Here is a 22,051-nt window from a genome sequence, read left to right on the forward strand (position 1 = left end):
TTTGGCAAGTTTTATTGATACTGTTCACACAAAGTCAAGTCAGGAAATCAGTTATATGACCAAATAAATGTACGGAGGATAAGTGGGAAGCATCTTTCCCTTTCTCCGTGTTCATTCATTCATTCATCTAGCAGACACTTCCTGATGCCAGACATGGGGTGAGGCACTCGCAACACAAAGGGAGAGATTTCTTCTCTCGGCCAGCACCCAGTTCAGATGAGGAAGCTAAGAAGTGACTGTGTAGTTCAGCAGCAGTGTGGTCAGTGCTGGCTGGGGTGTGCCCACCCAGTTCTGTCTGTGGAGCAGAGGGCACATTCAGGTTAGGACAAGGTTACCAGGAAGGGAAGAGCCTTGCTCTCCTAGGTAGAGGGAATGACCTGTGCGAAGATCTGGGAGTGATATATACACAATACGTTTAAAGAAGAGCTGGTCATTGAGTGCACTTGGAATATAAAGTGTGGGAGGACCGATGGCTAACAAAGGAGCTACTCAGATCAACACTTGACAAAATCAGAAAGGCTCTTTTTGGCCACCCTTCTATGAGCTCACCCTAGTTTGTCAATGGTCCTTTTAAAATTCGGCTTCTAGGTTCAGCCTGGTCTTGTAGGTGAAGCCTGATAAGAAAGATAAAGAGAGAAAGAGAGAAATAAGGAAGGAAAGAAAGAGAGAGAGAGAGAAGGAAAGAATGGGTTGAAAAAAAAAACCCGTAAAAAATCACCCTCAATATTTATAGTCTCTTAAAGGCTTCCATATTTTTAATATGCAAACCCAAAACTTAATGTGAAAATACATAGAATTTTAAAATAAAATTCTTCTAAAAGTCTCAAAATAAAAACAGTGACTTTGAATCCATAAAAGAGGCTGTTGGAAAAGTTCCTTTCTCCTCTGTCCCCAAAAGACCCATTGTCTTTTCCATGTCTTTGAGGAATACAAATTATTTCACAATTACTTTACATCTGAATGTGTCTAAATCTGGAGGCTGATGATAATACTAGCTGCAGGTAGAGAGATTCAAGTTATTTTTAAAGTTAAAAAGGGAATTTTTGGAAGTAAGGCTTTGGGTTGGTACCCTCACCAGTTCTTAGACCCTTTACCCCATTGTGTCCCGAATCCTTGTCTTGTGACCCAGGTGAAATCACATCACTGGAACACGACCAACATGATGCCCTCCCATGGCCTGACACAACCCTCCCGGCTGTTCCTGTGTGTGGGCTTCATGTGGCCGGGGCTGTCATTTTTCTCCCCTTTATTCTTTTGCCTCTGTCCCTCAGGAGTGCACAGCTGTTTTATGTGTTCAGCATTTGGTGACCCCAGGTTTTCTTCCACAGGGAGCCTTTTGGGGACTGGTCATAGGATTTCTGATCGGGGTGTCCCGCATGATCACCGAGTTTGCTTATGGCACCGGGAGCTGCATGCAACCCAGCAACTGTCCCACAATTATCTGTGGCGTGCACTACCTGTACTTCGCCATCATCCTCTTTGCCATTTCTGTCATCATCATCTTGGTCGTCTCTCTCTTCACCAAGCCCATCGAAGACAAGCACGTGAGTATCCGCTTGGGAGACCTGTCCTGCCCTTGTCTCACATGCACGCTGCACACCCGTCTTGGTCACCCTCTGCTCAACTAGATGTCGCACACTCATGTGACTAAACAGTCCGCACTTGCTGGTGGGGTGCTGTAGATGGATACAGGATAGGAAGCTCAGGGTGACAACTGGGCAGTGTCAGTCATGCATCTTCAGCAGGAGTCTTCAAGTACATTTCTGTCCAAGGGTTCGTCTCTGAATCATGCTCCCCAAGTGACAGCTCAGGTACAAGGGTGTGAGATCACATGGGCAGCACAGGGGCTACCCTGGCTTAGAAGCTCATGTCCCAGACAGGAACTTATATCTCTTGTGACAGCTCTGTGGTCAGAACTTCCAAGGGGCCCAGCAGGAGATATACTTAGTTACAAAAATCACCACACTCAGGGAAATCTGAAGTATGATTTGCCCTTTAACTTTCCCTATTAAACCTCTAAATAGTGACTCATAGAATTCAAGAAATTTCAAACAATACTAAAGTCGAATTGATTCAAGACTTCAAAAATGGCAATACTCTTCTTTGGCTCTAGATGTCGTTCTCGGTTTAGGGTATATTCACAGCCCTCCTAGTGCAGATGAAGATGACCACTTAGAGGCTTCTTCTCTTTTTTTTTTAAAAATTAATTAATTAATTAATTTTTTAGAGAGGGAAGGGAGGGAGGGGGAAGAGAGAGAGAGAGAGAGAGAGAGAGAGAGAGAGAGAAACATCAATGTGTGATTGCTGGGGGTTATGGCCTGCAACCCATGAATGTACCCTGGCTGGGAATCGAACCTGGGACACTTTGGTTCCCAGTCCGCGCTCAATCCACTGAGCTACGCCAGCCAGGGCTTCTTCTCTTTTTTTTACTTCAAGCAATACATTCTGGTAACCCAATATATATGGTATTCTACCTTTTTCAGGTTTCCAAGGAACACAGAGAGAGAGTTAACCCAATTATATTTGTCTATAGAGAAAGACAAAGGGTTTTGTTAACCCATTACATCTACCTAAATACAGGGACTCAAGAAATCCATAAGAGATCTTCAGCCTCATTGCCAAACATTCAAAGCTGTGAGCAAACTTAATGTCAAAGAAAAATTGCTTTTATAGCAGCAGGACCACCATGTTTACTTGCTGAATCTATCACAAGCTTTCTGTTGTAGTGATTCTTCCTGATGTCTCTGCCTTTGGAAGTGTTGCAGCCTCAAGCACATTTGGGCTTCAGGCTTCCTCTTGCTATAGAGGAAGCAAGGTGGTCACGGAAGAGGGCGTGGCTGGGATGAACTCAATGCACTGATTTTCAGACTTCTTCAAGTTTCTCATTTCATGTCTTTTTAGCTCCAATTCTCTCCTATTGTAAATGGCCCATAGTTCTATAAATTCTCTCCCCACAATGTGATAAACACATAGCACAAAACCATCATCTTACACTGCTGGTCTAGACAGGTGGGTGTCTTGTTTCCCAGAACTGGTGCTAAAAAGAACAAATTCATTTAGCACATGTGCCAAGAGTTCATTCATTTAAAACATTTCTGTACTCAAGGCAGCCCCTTGGCCTCCGAATAGGCATAAAGCAAATGGGTGAGTGTTTACATGTGTATGATTTACATTGAAGTTCCTGACATATTTAGATATAAGGTTATGGATCCAAATTGTTACGTGTGTTCTTATTGGTGCTGAGAGGCCACTTTCCTTTTTCCTTCTTTTTTAATTTTAATTTTATTTTTATTTATTTATTTTCAGAGAGGGAAGGGAGGGAGAGAGAGAGAGAGAGAGAGAGAGAGAGAGAGAGAGAGAGAGAGAGAGAGAGAGGGAGAGAGAGAGAGAGGGACATCAATGTGCGGTTGTGGTTGCTGGGGGTCATGGCCTGCAACCCAGGCATGTACCCTGCCTGGGAATTGAACCTGCGACACTTTGGTTCGCAGCCCGCGCTCAATCCACTGAGCTATGCCAGCCAGGGCTCCTTTTTCCTTCTTGACATATATCTCTTTGTTCTCCCAACTTCTTGGCCCTAGATACTGTTTGGAACTTTCTGCTAGCCTGTTCTGCTTTCTCTGCAGCTCTACCGCCTGTGCTGGACCCTACGCAACAGCACAGAGGAGCGTATTGACCTGGATGCGGAAGAGGAAAGCGTCCAAGAAGCCCCAGAGGAGACTCTTGAAATAGGTGACTCATGATTCAGAGGCTATTCTCAAGCCCTAAAAAGTTACTCCTACATCAGCAAGACCATTTTACTGAAGCCCTCACTAAATGCCTTTATCAAAGCTCGGATCTCTGTCCCAGGAGAGCAGGGAGCCGGGTGGGGTGTGTGTGAGATGAACAAATGGGTTTTGGGGTATTCACTCTGAAGTTTGGTCAAGGGCAGAAGGGAGGTACAGAATCATTCCTGCCCCCTCACCTCTCATAGTTTACAGTGCTCCGTGATTAAGGGTGGGTGAGGAATTTGCCACCGTGACTTGATTTGGGGCATGGCCAGGGACAAGAGAAGAGTCAGAGCTCTTCTGACACAGCCTGTGAACTGAAAGCAGATGGAATCAAAGCTGTGGCTAGTCCTGATGACATCAGGGGGTGGGCTAGAGGCTCAGGGATCTTATGTCTTACTGGCTTGCCACATCAGTTTTGGAAAACAAAATTTCTCTGGAAGTCCAGTGAGATATTCCTAGTCGGTGCTCAGAGATTCATCCTGATCATAGACACATGCTTTCCTCAGCTGCTGTGTTGCAACTTTTCTTTTCTGCATGGAGATGGTGGTGGAGATGTGTGGTGTATGGTGATGTGGCAGCTCAAGGTCGTGTGTTCTTTACCTGGTGCGAGGTAGAAGGTCTCATCACCCCGTCTGAAGGGAGCACAGATACAGCAGGACAAATTCTGAATCTGGCCATCAGGAATATCACAGAATCCTAGTTTTGGAAAGGGCCCTGAGGCTATTTGTTCTTATCACCTCATTTTAAACATGTAAATTGATGCTCTGGAATGGAGAGCCTTTGCCTGGAGTCATAGGCAGCTGACCCTGGTACTGAAAAAGGCAGCACCTGCCTGCTCCCCTGGAGCAGGCCAGAATGAACATGCCCCCCACTTCTTCCACCTCCAGAAATGTCCCCACATGGAGTGAGAATATCATAGATTTTAAAGGGACATGCAGGAGGAGTATTTTGAATGTTTTAATGTGGAAGAAGAGATTAGGGTTTTTTTTTGTTTGTTTGTTGTTTGCACCAGAGTTAAGACTTGGTTGGATAGGACTCATCCCATTTTAACTCAAAGTAAAGAGGCAGGATGGCATAGAGACAGAGTGTGGGATTTGGATTCAGGAAGAATTTAGATTGACTCCTAACTTCTCTACCTACTACCCTGGGCACATCATTTCATTTTTCTAAAGCTCAGGCTCATCACATAAAAGTATTGTGAACAATAGCTTATAGCACTGTTGAAAACACTGAAGGAAATAATATTCCACAATGGAATTGGCTATACTTGTAGCATTATATTTGCAGCTAAGTAAAAGTTTTCTGAGTTTGTTTGGAAAGAGGTGAGCAGCAATGTGCATCTGTCAGGGATGCCTAGAAGGGACTGCCCCACTGGCTAGAGAATTGGTTTGGTGACTCCTGAGGTTCATGGCGGTACTTGAATTCTGTTGTTTCTGGATGAACTCATGGTGAAATCACAGTGACCACACTTCCCTTAAAGTACAATCAATTAAGATTTCTAGAGGGCTTTCACAGACAATGGGTGTCGCCCTCACCATTCTCCAAGAAACAGCAGTATGAGAATTCACCTCCATAGCATTGTCACCACAACCGCCATCCTCATGGCAGATAACGATACAGTTATAATGTATTTGAATTATGAATACTGTAGTGTAGCATTTAATTCTGGTGCCACATCATACTTTTACAGCAGATAATGCAGATATAATTCTTCTAATTTTAAAGATGAGTAAATGAGTTGTAGAGACTCCCTTAAAGCTACACAACTTTAATTTTTTTTTAAATTGAGTTTTAGAGAAAGAGAGGGAGGGAGGGAGAGATTGGCTTGTTGTCCCATATATCTGTGTATCCATTGCTTGCTTCCTGTATGTGCCCTGACTAGGCGTCATACCTGAAACCTAGGTGCATTCAGAGGATGCTCTAACCAGCTGAGCTACTCGGCCAGTGCCGATCCAACTTTTCAATGGCCCAAATAAGCATGAGTTTCTCACTTGGGCTGGTCAGTGAGCCTTTGCCATTGTCCTATTTTGGTGAAGTAGATCAAAGTACAGGGGTGCAAGGAGGCTTGTCTATCTCTTATGTGTGTGAGAGTGAAAAGAGACTACAAGGAGGCTAACACTTCTTGACACCTACTTTGTACTGGGTGGTTTCTCATTCAATGGCATAATGAAGAAGGCATTATTTATTCAGTTTTACAGATACAGAGAATGAGAGGTGAATTAACAAGGTCATTAAACTGGGTTTTTGTCCCAGTTCTGACACACGTATGTGCTTGATCACTACAAAGGTTCTTTCCAGTTCTAAAATTCTGGGCCATAAAAATGGGAGAGTGGAGAGCAGTGATCCTTACTGTGGGGCTGAAAATACAGTGGGCTTCATTGCGTATCTGGTGAGTTACAGACCTGGTGTTCCAGCTCTGGTCTGTCTAGCTCCAAGACTACACCTGGGCAGGGGAGAGAATCAGTCCCCTTGGTGGGCATCCCCTCTGAGTGGCAGGCCAGTTGGTTGATTTGATTCAGCAGTGTTGATATGCAGCATCAGCTCTGAAGCCCTGGAAGTGTCATCACTGCTGCCCTGTTCAGACTGATTCTTACTACGTGGTGGACCTGTTGCAAAGCCCTGGAATTTCCAGGTGTAACCCATGAACTCCGGAGTCATGGAATTCTCATTGCTTCTCAGTGATGTAGCAAACAGTTATGTTCAGAGGTGTTACGGCACCCGGCCCATTGTTAACATCAGTCTGCCGTAAACTGCCATTCCCTGTTTGTTTCTAATGGTTCTAAATCAAAACATGTTTGCATTTGGTGTGGTAGAGATGAAATGTATGCCAGCTGATCATGGGGATGTAGAGTCCATCTATTAACACCATCTTGTAATTAACTAGTTGACTCAGACATTTTCTACCACGTCCATTCCTGTGACTAAAGAAAATCGGGAAGTATCAGCAGGATGGCGGCTGTTCCATGATACAACATCCTCTGACCCCCGGGAAACTTTTTCTAGTTCTTCCCACTTCTGTATCCAACAGTTCTTTTTTTCCTTTTCCCCAATGCAGAATATCCTGAGAAGAAGAAAGGATGCTGCAGGAAGGCCTATGACCTGTTCTGTGGCCTTGACCAGCAGAAGGGCCCCAAGATGACCAAGGAAGAGGAGGCAGCCATGAAGGTGATGATGACGGACACCTCCGAGAAGCCTTTGTGGAGGACGGTCGTGAACATCAACGGCGTCATCCTGCTGGCCGTGGCTGTCTTCTGCCACGCGTATTTTGCCTGAGTCCTGCCTTTTGCTGTAGACTGCTCCCCTAAAGGCTGGACCATTTGTTTTGCCTCCCTTTCGTCCCTTTCTGTGGTAGTGAAGGGAAACCAGCCAGTTGTAAATTTTGATCAGTTGACAAATGTACACATGTATAATTGGAAGATAACTGGATAAAAGTGATTAATTTGTTGTTAACTTATGTGTTTGAGGCCAGTGTGACATAGTCAGGTATACGTATCAGAGCCGCAGAAGAAAAGTCCACTCATTCATGAAGGAGCAGACTAAGGAACAGAAGTCCCGGCACGTCTGATGTACATCTGTCTCAGGCAGACTCAGCACATCAACATTGTTTGTGATCCTTGAATGTCATTTTTTCAGAGCTGTAGCCCACTTGGTTCCTGCCACTTGCCCTATCTGATCCTCCTCAATTTTTTTTTAGAGAAAAATTTTACTCCTTATCATATCCCTGTCACATTTTTAAAAAGATTTTATTTATTTATTTTTAGAGAGAGGGGAAAGCAAGGACAAAGAAAGGGAGAAAAACATCTATGTGTGGTTGCCTCTTGCACGCCCCATGCTGGGGACCTGGCCCGGAACCCAGGCATGTGCCCTGACTGGGAATCAAACTGTACACCCCTTGGTTCATAGTCCTGCACTGAATCCACTGAGCCACACCAGCCAGAGCTCAAATTTTTTTTGGCACAAGAAAAATCAACCTGTTATACTGATAAACCCTTTGAAGCTAAGGGTGGGAGCTAGATGGGGTCCCTCGCTGGTGTTTGCTGTTTGAAGGAGAGAACAGGGGCCTGAGAGTAGTATTTACTCCAAAGCAACAAAAAGCCAAATGGAAATATTGTTATTATAAGAGGCTTTTTTTTTGGTCATTTTGGAAGGTCAGAGAAAAGACAACACACCAGCTACAAGGCAGTCTTTCAAAAGTGGTTAATTGGTCAAGAACAATGACACTGAGCAAACTGTCAACAAATTCCAAGGCCAGTGTGGGGGAAAAGATAATCTGGATTTGCTGAGCTTCTTGAAAGTGTCCCCTGGGGGTTCCTCATGTTGGAGATCTCACTCATGGTGGCATTTGCTGTGCCTGGAACGTTTACGCCACTCAGCGATATTGGTGAAGAGTATGGGCATTATTTATAAACACACTTTATTTTCGGTTAACTTCTTTTGTGACTGCACAAAGCACTCACCCTGGTGACTGTCATGTACTTCCCAGAGGCCATTCTTCCTCCCGGTGTGGATGCGGACACACGGGCTCAGAAGCCGACTCTGTGTCACATCATGGTGCAAACATGCCTCTTGGGGCATCTGACATTGCAAAGCAGCTGTCCTGAAATATTGAAACAACTAGCCTGAGATCCTCCTCCACATGAGTGCACATGGCCACTGACCCTACTCTTTTCAGTTGTCCAATTGGTGACCATCCCCTGACCAAGGTCAGGGTTCATGGTCTCTGTTCCATGTGGTTAGTGCTCAACAGTTTTAGCTGAGGGGAGTGTATTTCTTGTTGAATTTGTTTGTTTCCTAGAGAGAAATATTTTAAATTTAACAAGCTAACTAGCATTCTTTCAAGTCTACCTGTGAAACCTTAATCGTATTGTAATATAATCTCATTAAAGTGAAGAAACTCTCAGGATGGCTGTGTTGACTGACTTCAGGCTAGCTTAGAAAGGGCGGGGTCTGAGGCTCTGCGGAACTGAGAGTGGTGCCTGCACGTAAAAATGGTTCAGCAGGTGAAGGAGTCACTTGTTCTCACGGAAGGAAACCCAGAGATGTCTGTTTGAGGTGCCCTTACATTCCCCTTAAGCTAGGGAGAGAAGACGGAAAAGTAGAGAATTTCAGGTGGCTAGCATTTCTCAGGGCATTCAGTTTTGTGTGGAGCTTGTGGTATTTTTGAGTTTTGAGAGGACAGGGTTGATGCTGATGTGTGGAGTGGGCACAAAGTATCAAGTTTGTCCTGGATTCTGTGTCTGTCTTTGCCAATGATTCATTGTGTATATTGTGGTAAATTATGTTGTCTCAACTGTGTGTTTTTCTGTTTGAAAAATGGGAACCTTGGAGCTCATAGTATTTCCCTGCCTCCTCTGGCTGTGACGAGGTCACTTGGGCAAGGGAATGGGAGATATGTACATGAGAGGTGACATGCAGATGTTATATTAAGCTGCATTTAGTCCCATAATTAAAATGTATTCTTGTACTTTGATAAAAATAAACATTAAAAATGATAACATCCAAGTTTCCTGTTCTCTAGAGATTCCAGACAAATACTGAACATGTCTGTGGTAAGTTTTAGTTGGTATAATATATGGATTAGAAAGCAAGCACCAAGACAGTTGAGAGTAGAATATAGAATAGAGTAACATGAAAAAAATGTAGGAAAGCTTGGAAATACTTTCAATTTCAAAATCTCTAGTTAACATGAGGTGAGTAGCTCTACCTTCAATGTATAATATCCTGTTAGAATAGACTGAGCCACGTGGGTAACCAAGGACCAGGAAGTGATAAACTGTACTAGAACAATTTCAGGGTGCAGGGAGGAGCTATTGTTTTCTTCAAATGGAAGATGGGTGTTATGGGGCAGAGTGATTGCTTATTAATGCTCAGTTTATAGAGCTGAAAAAAAATCATACCCTATCAAGCAAAACAAGCTTCTTTAAATATGGATGACTCTCAAAAGGAAAACACAGATCTCCTACCCTGCAAAGTAAAGCTGGTCCTGGGACCTTTGACATATTCTGTGCAGCTGAGCCAGGCACTGGTGTTTACTTAGAGAAATTTCTACCTCTGGAACTCACTAGCACCCACTCTTTGCTGGTGCTGAAGTCACTCACCACTTACCTGTCCTGTGTCACAAAAGAAACCCTGGAAGAAAAGCACCTATGTGCTTAGTCGAAGAAAAGGTTGTTGTTGTTTTTTTTTTTAAGATTTTATTTATTTCTTTTTAGAGAGGGAAGGGAGGAGAAAGAGAGAGAGAGAGAGAGAGAGAGAGAGAGCGAGAGAGAGAGAGCGAGAGAGAGAAACATCAATGTGTGGTTGCTGGGGGCCATGGCCTGCAACCCAGGCATGTGCCCTGACTGGGAATTGAACCTGCGACACTTTGGTTCGCAGCCCGCGCTCAATCCACTGAGCTATGCCAGCCAGGGAAAAGGGTTTTCTTAACATCACTCCTGTCTCCAAGAAAACTCCTTCTACTTTCAAGTTGGATTTAGGTAAATGAAACTGTTTGAATGATGCACCATTACATTGGTGGGTCTGTGGGGGCGGGATTAGGAGGGGGTAGGTGAGGTTCATTGGCCAGCATTGTTGGACTGGTTCTGGAGGATGCAGGTGAGTGTTGTTCAGTCTGACTGCCCCACATTGCATCCCTGACCCAGCCAGTTTTTGTAGTCTTAAGAGCAACCCAAAGAACAGGTGGACTGATGCAATTCATCCCATGTTTGGAGAACTGGTGGCACATGTCACCTGATAAAGGGACCTTCTTTACACATGAGTGCTGGCAGCATATGGACACACATTTCAGAATTAAAGGGCTTAGAGCAGTGATTTGCATACTGTAGCTCCATTAAAACACAGGTGGTTGGAATTCACCCTCAGAGTTTTTGAATCAGTAGGTCTGGAGTAGGGCCTGAGAATTTGCATTTCTAACAAGTTCCCAGGCCATTTTGATGCTTCTGGTTGGGTGGGGGAGCACTTGGGAAACAACTAGCTAGAATTATTTCCAAATAGGCTTCATTTCATTACCAAGGCAAGTAGAACTGGAGGAACCTCTTTGCTAGGCCCCATTTTGAGATTTTTAGTGATGGCTCAGGACCAAAAGTCTTTTCTGAAGCCAAAGGTATGTAGGTATGTCTAAGCCACATCACAATGCCAAAATACAGAAAAACCCCATCCTGCTGACCTTCTGGGCCTATCTGCTGAGTTCTGACCTCACCCCACCTAGATGTTCAAGGCCTGACACTTTGCCAGCTTGCATTTTATTTTATTTTATGTTTGGCACTTATCATGTATCATATATCTACTGGCCCTAAAGTCATTTGCACAGGTGGAATTTTTGCAGATGGGGTGGGACAAGGAAAGACAAAGCACTAACATTTATCAGGCATCTTCTCTGGGCCAGGCCTTTTAGGTAATGTTACAGGACCTCGCTGAATCTTTATAGCAGTTCCACGAAGTCTGCATTACACGTGGAAGAAATCAAGGTTCAGAGAAAGATTCGGGGTTTTACCTGAGATAAAGACCTTAGTGTTTATGGGCTAAAGGTTGACAGTCTCTCCTCTCTGTCATGTAATTTCCCATGGCAGCCTTCCAAAAATGATATACCATTTCTCCTTCAATTCTGAAGACCTTTAACAAGGTGGAGTGTGGACAAGTGGGAGATCAACATCTATGAGCACCTACTTATTAAGATTAAGAAATGTTATAAAGTTAATCACATTTGAATCTGTGAGTCAAGCTCTCCTATTCTGGTTTCAGATGAAAATGAAGGTTCAGGGAAGTTGGTGGTTTTGCTCAAAGTGGGCCTTCAGGAGCACAGGAGAGCTTCAGCTCCTGACTCCAGGGTTCTAAAACACTCTACTGTGTGCCAAAAGATGTTACAAGGAAATTTTAACTTATTAAAATAAGATACTTGAATGATGGGATAAATAGCAGAAAGGATAGAACTTAGTGGATGGAAATATGGATCCCAGCAATTATCCTAAAACGTACTTTGAAGAGGTGAAGTGATGGAAACTGTGAAATAAGACTCAAAAGATGTGACCCAAGAAGTCCAACACCCATCTCACTGGGGCTCCAGACAAAGAGTAGGCAGGACATGAGAGGAGGGGTGACACAAAGAATAGTAAGCAATCGGTAACTTCAGTGTTCAAAGGATTTCTGTGAATCAACAAGAAAAATAAGAAAATCATTAGGAAAAAAAGATGGACAAAATATATAAAAAATCTTCAAAGAAAATCAGGAGAACACCATAAAAATAGTGACATCAGGCAAATGGTGGAGTGGAAAACTCCAGGCTATCATCCCCTGTCAGACACTGTCAGCACTGATTTTGTGAGAAGTTCAGACATCAGTCAAAAGTTGATAGCAACCAACCAAATTGCCAAATCAAGAAAAAGTCACTACAGAATGATGCCTCTCACCAAAACAGTGATTGTCACCCTCTCCCTTGCATGGTGGTCATCTTAAAGCAGCAGCAGTCATGAAGTGTCAGCAGTCCTAAATGCAGGGACAGCCTGTGTTCCCAGTGTGGGACCATTGTCCTGATTCTAGGAGGAGCAGAGCAGATCATATTCACAAGCTATCATGTACCCCTATTCTAACCAGTCTGGAGGGTACATGGGTAACTGACACAAAGTGCTCCTGTCTGTTTCACCGAACTGTGAACTCAGACTGGGAGAGCTTGAAGACACTGAAAGCCAAACTAGCAAACCTTAGACACCTGAAGTAAAAGATTACAGTGAAAACATACAAGAATAGACTGTCTGAGGCAAAATCTGGGAAGATGTCTTTGGGAAATAAGGACAGCCACAAGCAACCATATATACTGAGGCATCTAGAAAGTCATGTGCAAGATACGTGCTCAGAAAACACCTGAGAAGACCTTAAGCTTTCCTCTTGGTCTGATCCCTAGGCTCAGTGCAAGGCTGGCTAGGAGTTGAAGGAGAGTCCCAGAACAGGGTCAGTTTGCAAAGACCGGGAGAGCCTCTGGCATTTGAGGGGACCACTATCAAAACAGTATCTGAGGCCCTGGCTGGGTAGCTCAGTTAGTTGGGGCATCATCCCGATATGCTAAGATTGTAGGTTGGGTCCCTGGTTGGGGCACATACAAGAAGCAACCAATGAATGCACAAATAAGTGGAACAATACATTGATGTTTCTCTCTCTTTCTTCTCCTTCCTCTCTCTCTAAATCAATAAAATTTTTTGTTAAAAAGTATCTGAGGAACAGGGGGACACAGGCTATAAAACAGAGTTCCCTGTGACTATATCAGCAAAGAATATGGTCTTTGCAATAGTAGTTTGAGAAAGTCACTGAATAAATGAACTACTATAGCCTTCAACAACCAATAAAAGAGAAAAATGCAGGGAAAGGGGAGGATCTGACTTACAGAGTTATCACAATATAATAGTCAAGTGTCCACTTTTTGTAAAAAATATCCCAAGACATACAAAGAAACAGGAAATTATAACCCATTCAAGGGAAAAAAATAAATGGACAGAAACTGTCTCTGGGGAAGTCCTTACATTGGAATTATAAATTTAAACTTTAAAACAACCACTTTAAATATATTCTAAGAGCCCAAGGAAAACATAGACAAAAGCTAAGGGAAATAATGAAAACAATGTATAAACAAAATGAGAATATCAATTAAGCTATAAAAATTATAAAAAGAGGCTGAATGAAAATTCTGGAGCTGCAAAGCACAATAGCCAAAGTGGAAAGTTCACCAGAGAGGTTCAACAATAAATTTGAGTGGGCAGAAGACAGAATCAGTGAACTCAAATACAGGACAATTGACATTGTCACATCTTAGGAAAAGAAAAAAGAATGAAGAAAAATAAACAGAAGAGGGAAAAAGTGACATCATCAAGATGGTGGGATAGGAGAACCTAACGTCCAGTCCCCTCACAAGGATCAATAGTTAGATAGCTATCCATGAGCAAAAAAGCTCTGGGAGATCTCTGGAGTCCACTTAAAACACCAGCCACAGAGTGGAACATAAAACCTGAGAGTAACTGCACAAAAAAAGATGGGAGAGCAGTAGAGCTCGCTTCCAGGGGATGGGAGAGTGGGGAGAGTGACCAGCTTCCTCAGTCTTTGGAGCACTGCATAAAGGAGCTTCTTTTGGTTTTATCCCATCTAGAGACCTGCCAGACATGACAGTAAAAGGAAGAAAATCCAGGGCTGGCCCTGGCCCTGTGTTCTGTCTCTGGCCTGCACCACAGGGCTCACCTGCTGCTAGCCCTTGCAGCTGTGCAGCAGGGGGCCCCAGCCTGACTCCTGGCACTGGGTTTCCCTTTGTGGCAACTGTGGCCATGGTAGAACACACTGGCAGCCAGGGCTCTCACAGTTGCCAGTGTGCCTGTAGTTTTCACTTTTAATGTAAATGGATTAAATTTACGTTAAATTTATAACCTCTGTTTTTAAAAATCCATTTAGCGACTCTATGCCTCTGATTAAAAGGCATAGAGTGGCTGAATGGATAAAAATACAAGACCCAGCTACTATGTTGCCTACAAGAGATTCCCTTTGGCTTCAAGGACACATATAGGCTGAAAGTGAAGGGATGGAAAAATATATTCCATGCAGATTGGAACCAAAAGAGAGCAGGGTAGCTATACTGGTATGAGATAAATAGACTTTAAGTCAAAAACTGTAACAAGAAGCAAAGAAGGTAATTATATAATACAAAGGGGTCAATTCATTAAGAAGATATAGAAATGGTAAACATGTATGCACATATCATCAGAGGACCTAAATATATTAAATAATGCTACCAGATATGAAGGGAGTAACAGCCACAAATACAGTAATAATAAAGAACTCAGTACCCCCTTTCACCAATGGAGAGGTTATCCAAATCAGAAATGAGTTAGGAAAAATTGGACTTGAGTAACACTTCAGACAAAATGGACTTAACAGACATGTACAGAAACATTTCATCCAACAGCAGCAGAATACACGTTCTTCTCAAGCACGCATGGAACAATCTCCAGGCTAGATCATACATTAGGTTATAAAATAAGTTTCAGCAAGTTTAAAAATATTTAAATTACACCAAGGATCTTCTCCAACCACAGTGGCATAAAAACAGAAATTAATGGAATAAGATTGGAAAGTTCACAAAGATGTGGAATCAAACCACATACCCCTGAACAACCAATGGGTCAAAGATGAAATCAAAGGTAAGTAAAAATATATCTTGAAACAAAAAAATATCTTGAAGCCAAAATATCTTGAAACAAAAAGGAAATAAAAAATGTCTTGAAACAAAATTTCAATTTCATGATAGAAGAGCAGTAAGAGAGGTATCTGTCCTATTCTATGGATAACACGTAAGAGGGAATATTGTCTGGAAAACTGGTTATTATTAAGCAGTTAGACAGAAAGTGTCCTTGAGACAAGTGCAAATGGAAACACAACATACTAAACTTATGGAATGCAACAAAGCGGTCCTATGTAAGCACACAGAATCTTGGTAATAATGGAGAAACACAAATTATTAAATAAAATTATTTTCCAGTCATCAACTGACAAATATTACTTTAGATTATAATATACCCTGTATTAAGGATGTGAGTAGTAGGAACTTTCATCCATTGAGGGTGAGAAGATGAATTGGTGAATCCTTTTTGGAACAGACATTTTAGATTTTATTAGAAAGTAAATATTCATACCTCCTGACCCAGTATTTATGTCTAGGAAACAACCTTTAAGAAAATAAAACTATCTTAATGTGCCAAAAGGTGAATATACATTATGTCAGTCAAATATTGTTGGTAATAGCCAATAACTAAAAGTGGAAGTTTCTCAGTGGAAACAGTCATTATGGTAAATGATTTTGTGGAATAGTGTGTGACTATTAAGAAGGGGGAGGGATATATGGGCTAATAGGCAAAGATCTCCAAAATAAACTCTATATGAAAAAGCCAGTCTTGGAACAGCACATAAAATAAGATTGCACTATGTAGAAATCTGTGTATGTTCATACAGGTATACAAAGACTAGAAAAGTTACTTTAACATAAGCTTTACGCTAACAGTTATTCTGAAAGTTAGTGGAGGTGGGAGTAGATGGGAGAGAAGAGTATTATATTTAATTCTATAGACCAAAGCATTGTTTGAATTTTCATAACAATATCATAGGTAGGCATTTCTTATGTACTTTATTAAAGAACATTTTAACTTGTTGATTTACTTCTACAACAGTGTTTTAAACCTGTATACAGGGTCTGGCAGTAGTAATGACAGCTGGAATGTGGTTGGTAGGGTAATAATATGGGTGTAATAATTATAGTTTTAATTAGAACATTTCACCTAAAATGTCATATGGTGTCCTTGAGTGTGATATTGTTTATGTAACAGAATTACATGCCTATAATTTTGTAACAAACGATTTTGTAATAAAAAAGGGGCATATTTGTGCTGGGTCCTGTATAACCCTACATACAGATAATTGTCATCTAGAATTTCAAACAACACAGACATAGACAGAGAAAGGTACATATACAAGTACCGATGCAAAAACTAAATTAATGTTACTATCTAAAATTAGATTGTGATAATGTTGCACAACTGTGACTGTCGAAAACACACTGAACTCTACACTTTCTTGTTTATTATTTATTTATTTACTTGTTTATTTTTCATTGAATTTGTTGGGGTGACATCACTTAATAAAACCATGAAGGGAAAGGGAGAAAATTGTCATAGCATAAACATAAAATATTTAAACAACAAAAAAAGCCATATAGGTTTCAAATGTAGAACTCAATAAAACATAATCTGCACATGGTATAGGTGCTCACCACCCAAAGTCCAGTCTCTTTCCTTCCCATTTACCCCCGCTCTGCCCACTTCTACCTCCCCCTGCCCCCGGCTATCACCAGACTGTCGTCAGTGTCCTATGTGTCATATATTTATATTTATATTTATATTATACTTTATCCATTTACCTTTTTTTACCCAGTCCCCTAGCCCCCCTCCGCTCTGACTGCTGCAGTTTATCTACATATCTATGCTTCTGTTTGAACTGTACATTTAAATAGATGCATTTTAAAATGTGTGAATTATACTTTAATAAAGTGCTTTAAAATCAATGGCTTGATATGTTATTTTTTAAGTGGGGTATGACTTTATGTAAGGCAGAAGCTAATAGTATCTAATAAGTTCATAAAATATCAATAAAACAGGTATTCTGGCTCACTTCCTCTCAACTATTAAGAATATTTCTATTTTCAAATCCTTGAGATCAGTGAGGTGAAGACGGGAGGAAAATGTCCTATTTTTAGAGGTTACAAGGGGAGGCAGAGTTGGAGAGGCGTCCCTTCTCAGTGGAAATCCCTGGAAACAGCAGGAAGCAAGTTTAACACAGGGCGATCTATCTGGTAGCTATAAAAACAAGAGAATTTAGTCTTAAATTCTCCTAGTTTACATACACACAGGGAGTCAGCTCATTGTCTTTCTAAATGAGTCAATTCTCTTTTTGTTTACTGACACGAAGGAACAGCAAAAGCCAAAAGTCAGATCCACAGTGATCCCATTGGATAAAATCACCAACGGCTCATCTCCCTTCGGCACACAACGAACTCTCAAGACGAAAAATCAGTAGCATCCTCTGCTTAGTATTCAGGTGGCTCAGATCAAGTCAAGCAAAGTAGCCGTGTAAAAAGACGGCCACAGACAGGAGGAGGATGGCATTGACGTTCACCACGGTCCTCCACAGGGGCTTCTCCGAGGTGTCCGTCAGCTTTCTTCCTTTGGGCTTCTTCCTCCTCCTTGCTCAGCTTGGGGCCTTTCTTCTGGAAACCGCAGAACGCTTCATAAGCTTTCCTGAAACATCCACGAGTCTCCTCAGGATCACCTGAGACAAAGAAGGATAAACAAACGATCACCAAACACAGGAAATAAAAACTCCTTTCCAGACAACTGTAAAGGGTGATTACAGCTACTTCTTTGTGTTGGAGGAATATCCCCGAGAAAATGCAGATATTTCGGTTATATAAAAATAGAAAGATGTGCACAGCATAGAGTCCATAGACAAAGTGAAACAAGGCCCAGCTGGGGAAAAACATTTGCATCTTATATCACCACAGTTTAATATTCTTAGTATTAATGAGCTCCTTCAAATAGAGGAATCGTGTAAGCAACTCCATGGAAACGTACTAAGAGATGAACAAACAGTTCAAAGGAAAAGAGATGGTTCTCAAACCAAGTGTAAAGCAGATAGTACCTCCATCAACATGATCATCAGCTTCTTCTTGTCTTTCCTCTTGTGCATCTAAATCGATCCGTTCCTCTGTCCTGTTCCCGAAGGGCCCAGCACAGGCGATACAGCTGCCCAGAGGCCATAGACAGGTGCATTTAGTGAGAGCAAAGGTTACAATAACACAACGGTACATTTATTGTGTAGTGCAAAAAAAAACACAAAAACTAGAGAGCAGGAAAATACAGATAAAGAAAAGGTCTTCTACACTCAGTCACAAAAAGACACTATTTTAAATTATTTCTATTCTTAATTTTGGTACTCATTAAAACCTCTTAAATAATATGTTTCAGACTCCTACTTCTGGATTTATAATTCCATAAAAGTCAAAGGTTATCTAACTCATGTACTATACCTTGGTTCACTCACTGTCCCATTATCCATTGTGGTTAGCTACATCAGTATTCCTTGCAGTTTGTCTGGTAGTTACTTTTGGAGCTTTTAAATTTCTTCTTAAGTTCCATTTCGGATCTGTTAGTGTCTAGATAGCAACTATGTACTATTATTGATTTCTGATAGGGATCTCCCCCTTCCACATCTATCTGCCAGACCACGTCCAAACTTCTGTCAACTTGACCATATTTTAAAACTGTCGATCTTTGTAAAATTTTAATTGTTTTCTGTAAATATAAGTAAGTTTCTATGCTTAGTTGTATACTGACTAAACATTTGAAAATAAATAACATTTATCTATTATATAACTTTGTGTTGATGCCACAGATTCATGACCTGTGACTGGACACAATGATTAAATACCAGTCAGCTCTAGAAAAACTGTTTAAGAAAATTCTATAAAAATTGTTTCTAGTGTCAAATGCATTTTTAAAATTGTAATCCACCTATGCTCAAAGTCATGTTTTCATTTTCACTGGCCTCCTAGTTAACCTATGACTTCCTTGTGCAGGCTGAATGAAATTTGTAGTTGGCTTATTTTGTTGTTGACATAACAATCACATGCTTGACTTTGTCACTAAGAGTCTTAAATTAGAGCTTCATAAGGTTCTTGATCATAGCATTCTTGTACTAAATCCACTTTCTTTGTTAAAACTCTTTATCGGGACTCCAAGTACTTTCTGGGTCTTGCACTGCTAGGTAGGTCCACAATGCATTCATGGCTTTCTCTGAAATGAACTGTTTATTTTTATCAGTCCCTTCGGAAAGTTCAAACCTCCCAGCATATAAAGGAAACATACATGAATTAGATAAGTCTCACTGGCACTTCAGACAATTTTTTCCTATAATTAGTAATAAATTATGGTTATTTTGATTTGCATAAAAGAGTTGAACATGTCTTTGAAAACTGTGATGTGTTTTCTAGTGTCCTTTTTATTCGACTCCCAATATTCAGTGTAAATATTATAGCTATAAATCCTGGTGACGTGTTTTTTGGTGGAGTAATTTGAGTCACACCGTGCTTTCTGGGTTGTCCCATTGGCCTGTAATCCATTTGTCAGGAGTGTGCAAGTAAGCATTGATTTAAAATGTTTAGTGGCAAATGTAAAATAAATAAACGTTATACATGTTAGTAATAATTCAAACAATATTAATATTAAACACATTTAAATAAAAAATGGGCCCTGGCTGGCATAGCTCAGTGGATTGAGCGCGGGCTGCGACCCAAAATGTTGCAGGTTCGATTCCCCAGTCAGGGCACCATGCCTGGGTTGCGAGGCCCATGACCCCCAGCAACCGCACATTGATGTTTCTTCTCTCTTATCTCGCTCCCTTCCCTCTCTAAAAATAAATAAAATCTTTAAAAAAAAATGGACTACTATTTGCTAGTCTTTTATAGCGCCTCTCCAGAGGCACCTCTTATGGAAAGTTTCCAGTGTATATGCTTTAAGATTTTTCTGTGCATGTGCGTGTATGTATTTACATGTATTTTATTTTCAAAAAGTTCTATTATGCAATACTATATTATTCTGCAAGTGTTTTTTCCACTAACTGTATGATGGACATTTAAAAAAACAAATGACTCAGGTTTTTTGAACAGCTGTGTAATAATGTGCTATCACTGTATACCCATTCCACTAGCAATGGAAATTTGGGTTGACTCATTTTTTTCTATTAGAGACCTTTGGCAGAGACAAATCTTTATTCCTATATTCTCCCTATGTGTACAAGTATTTCTACATAATAAGCTCTAGAAATGGGATTGTTGACTCACAGGGCATGGGAATTAAAATGGATAGTACTGCTGTATTGCCCTTCTACGAATTATAAAACTTATACACTCACCAGCAGTTTTGGGAGAGTGGGCATTTCCAACATCCTCACACAACGTTGGGCACATTCACATTAAAACTATTTGCCAATTTGAAAGGCAAAAATACATATCTTATTGTTCTATTTTTTTCCTGCCCCTGGTACCATGTGCTTAAAAAGAAATCCCTGTGTCAGTGTTAGTGCTGTGTAGAAGTTCTACTTGCCCCCAAAGCAGCCCAGCCCAAAGGCAGCTCTGCTGTGAAGTACTTGCTGGTCTCTTAGGCAACACTAACTACTCTCTTCCTGATATCCTGCAGCGAATGTTCAGATTTACGTCCCAAATGCACTGCGGAGTTATTGGAGCATGAATCCATGTCCTATTTCCATATTTCTTAATTCACTGGTGCTTTGACATTTTAGGTGCAAATGTGTTGAGTTGAGTAACTCTTAGGTTCTTTCCAGCTCTAATGGTGCTATGATTCGGTTGTCTGGGACTTGTACCCAGCTAAGCTTTAGAAGGCAAAGAACTCTTATTTTATCATAAGCCTGTGTCTATTACTCATTACTCACGTGTACGTCAGGAATGGGGTTTCGTTAGCAAGGAAACCCCCAGGATGACCAGTATGGAAATGAAAAAGAGAATGATGGCAAAGTACAGATAGTGCACTCCGCAGTGATCTTCGGACAGTAGCTGGCGGCCCAAGCAGCTCCCTGTTCCATAGACAAACTCTGCAATCATACGAATGAAGGCCCTCACAAGTCCAAATAATGAGACCCCAGAAGGCTCCCTACAAAAGAGCAAGAACAAATCAGGGTTATTTAGAAATGATGAGAAGCCTGTTCTAGTAGGTCATAATTATCATCCTACCTGCTTTCTCCACTAAGAACCAACAAATGGCTGACCTTGAACACAAGATATTGCCAAACTGCTGGTGAGTGCATGGTACCAGAGCAGGGAAAAGACGCAACGCTTGTGTTTACCAGGGGGCTGTCGCTCTCCGTGTCTTGAAAACACTATTGTACTGTTAATTCTTCAACTGCGGGACCCTACAGGTATCCCCTGCTTTTCAGAAGTTTGCTTATAATGCGCCACTGCTTTTACAAAAGACTTGACCGTTGTCCCTGTTTTCACCAACCAAATCGAAAAGGAGTTTTCACTTTAGGGAAAAAGGTGAGAAACGAAAAGAGCCGCCAGCGTTCGTTTTTTCAGTGGAGCCCTTAGAGATGCAGCACGTTCTGAGCAATGAGAGCGACCCCGCCGAGCTGCTCAGCTGCACCACGCTCGCTCTCGCATCAGCCCACCCTGCAATTTGAACTGCGTCTGGGAGCACCTGTGCTTTATCTTTCGTTGTTTTGTGCTTCCAGTAGCAACACGTGTCCTAATTGTGTCAGAAACGCCTGAGAGAGATTATTTTGGGGTCTGGAAATGCTAACAATTTTCCCCATGTAAATTAACGGTAAATGCTTCTCCTTGACCACATTTTGGCTGAGGTAAGGTGGCACAGGGACACTGCTTTGGAGAATGGAGGGGTCTGTACTGCCCACTCTGACCCGCGCTCAGGTGTGCCTTGACTGTTGTTTTATGCATAGATTTAAAGAACCTGTGACTTATTCCGTAGGATCAACAGAACTATGATGTATGTTACACAATTTGCAGATTTGATATTAAATAGTTGTATTTATAACTATATAGTTATGATATTTATAACTGTACATGGTTGATATAAAGACTTCTATTAAGCTTTTGACAATTAAAAGCATTTATTTTCCCAGAGAAGTGGTGGAGAGTGGAAATAGATCTTCTCTGACTAAGATGTATGTTTAGTGGA

At 41.4% G+C, this 22,051-nt stretch overlaps 2 protein-coding genes across 2 annotated transcripts in view; one reads left to right on the forward strand and one right to left on the reverse strand.

Moving 5' to 3' along the window:
* SLC5A1 (solute carrier family 5 member 1) overlaps positions 1-9,255 on the forward strand; it is a 54,584-nt gene extending 45,329 nt beyond the window's left edge. The window contains exons 13-16 of the mRNA XM_028527985.2: positions 1,329-1,544; positions 3,624-3,729; positions 6,823-7,490; positions 7,707-9,255. Coding sequence (XP_028383786.2) covers positions 1,329-1,544; positions 3,624-3,729; positions 6,823-7,040 — 540 coding nt within the window. The 3' untranslated portion in view covers positions 7,041-7,490; positions 7,707-9,255. The remainder of the gene's footprint in view (positions 1-1,328; positions 1,545-3,623; positions 3,730-6,822; positions 7,491-7,706) is intronic.
* Positions 9,256-16,883: 7,628 nt separating this feature from the next.
* Positions 16,884-22,051, reverse strand: part of LOC114509768 (solute carrier family 5 member 4-like) — a 30,196-nt gene continuing 25,028 nt past the window's right edge. Inside the window, 7 exon segments of the mRNA XM_028528279.2 lie at positions 16,884-17,504; positions 17,506-17,615; positions 17,985-18,060; positions 18,062-18,088; positions 20,793-20,810; positions 20,812-20,985; positions 20,987-21,010. Coding sequence (XP_028384080.1) covers positions 17,400-17,504; positions 17,506-17,615; positions 17,985-18,060; positions 18,062-18,088; positions 20,793-20,810; positions 20,812-20,985; positions 20,987-21,010 — 534 coding nt within the window. The 3' untranslated portion in view covers positions 16,884-17,399.

The sequence above is a fragment of the Phyllostomus discolor genome, chromosome 13 (genome assembly GCF_004126475.2).
Source record: "Phyllostomus discolor isolate MPI-MPIP mPhyDis1 chromosome 13, mPhyDis1.pri.v3, whole genome shotgun sequence".
NCBI lineage: Eukaryota > Metazoa > Chordata > Mammalia > Chiroptera > Phyllostomidae > Phyllostomus > Phyllostomus discolor.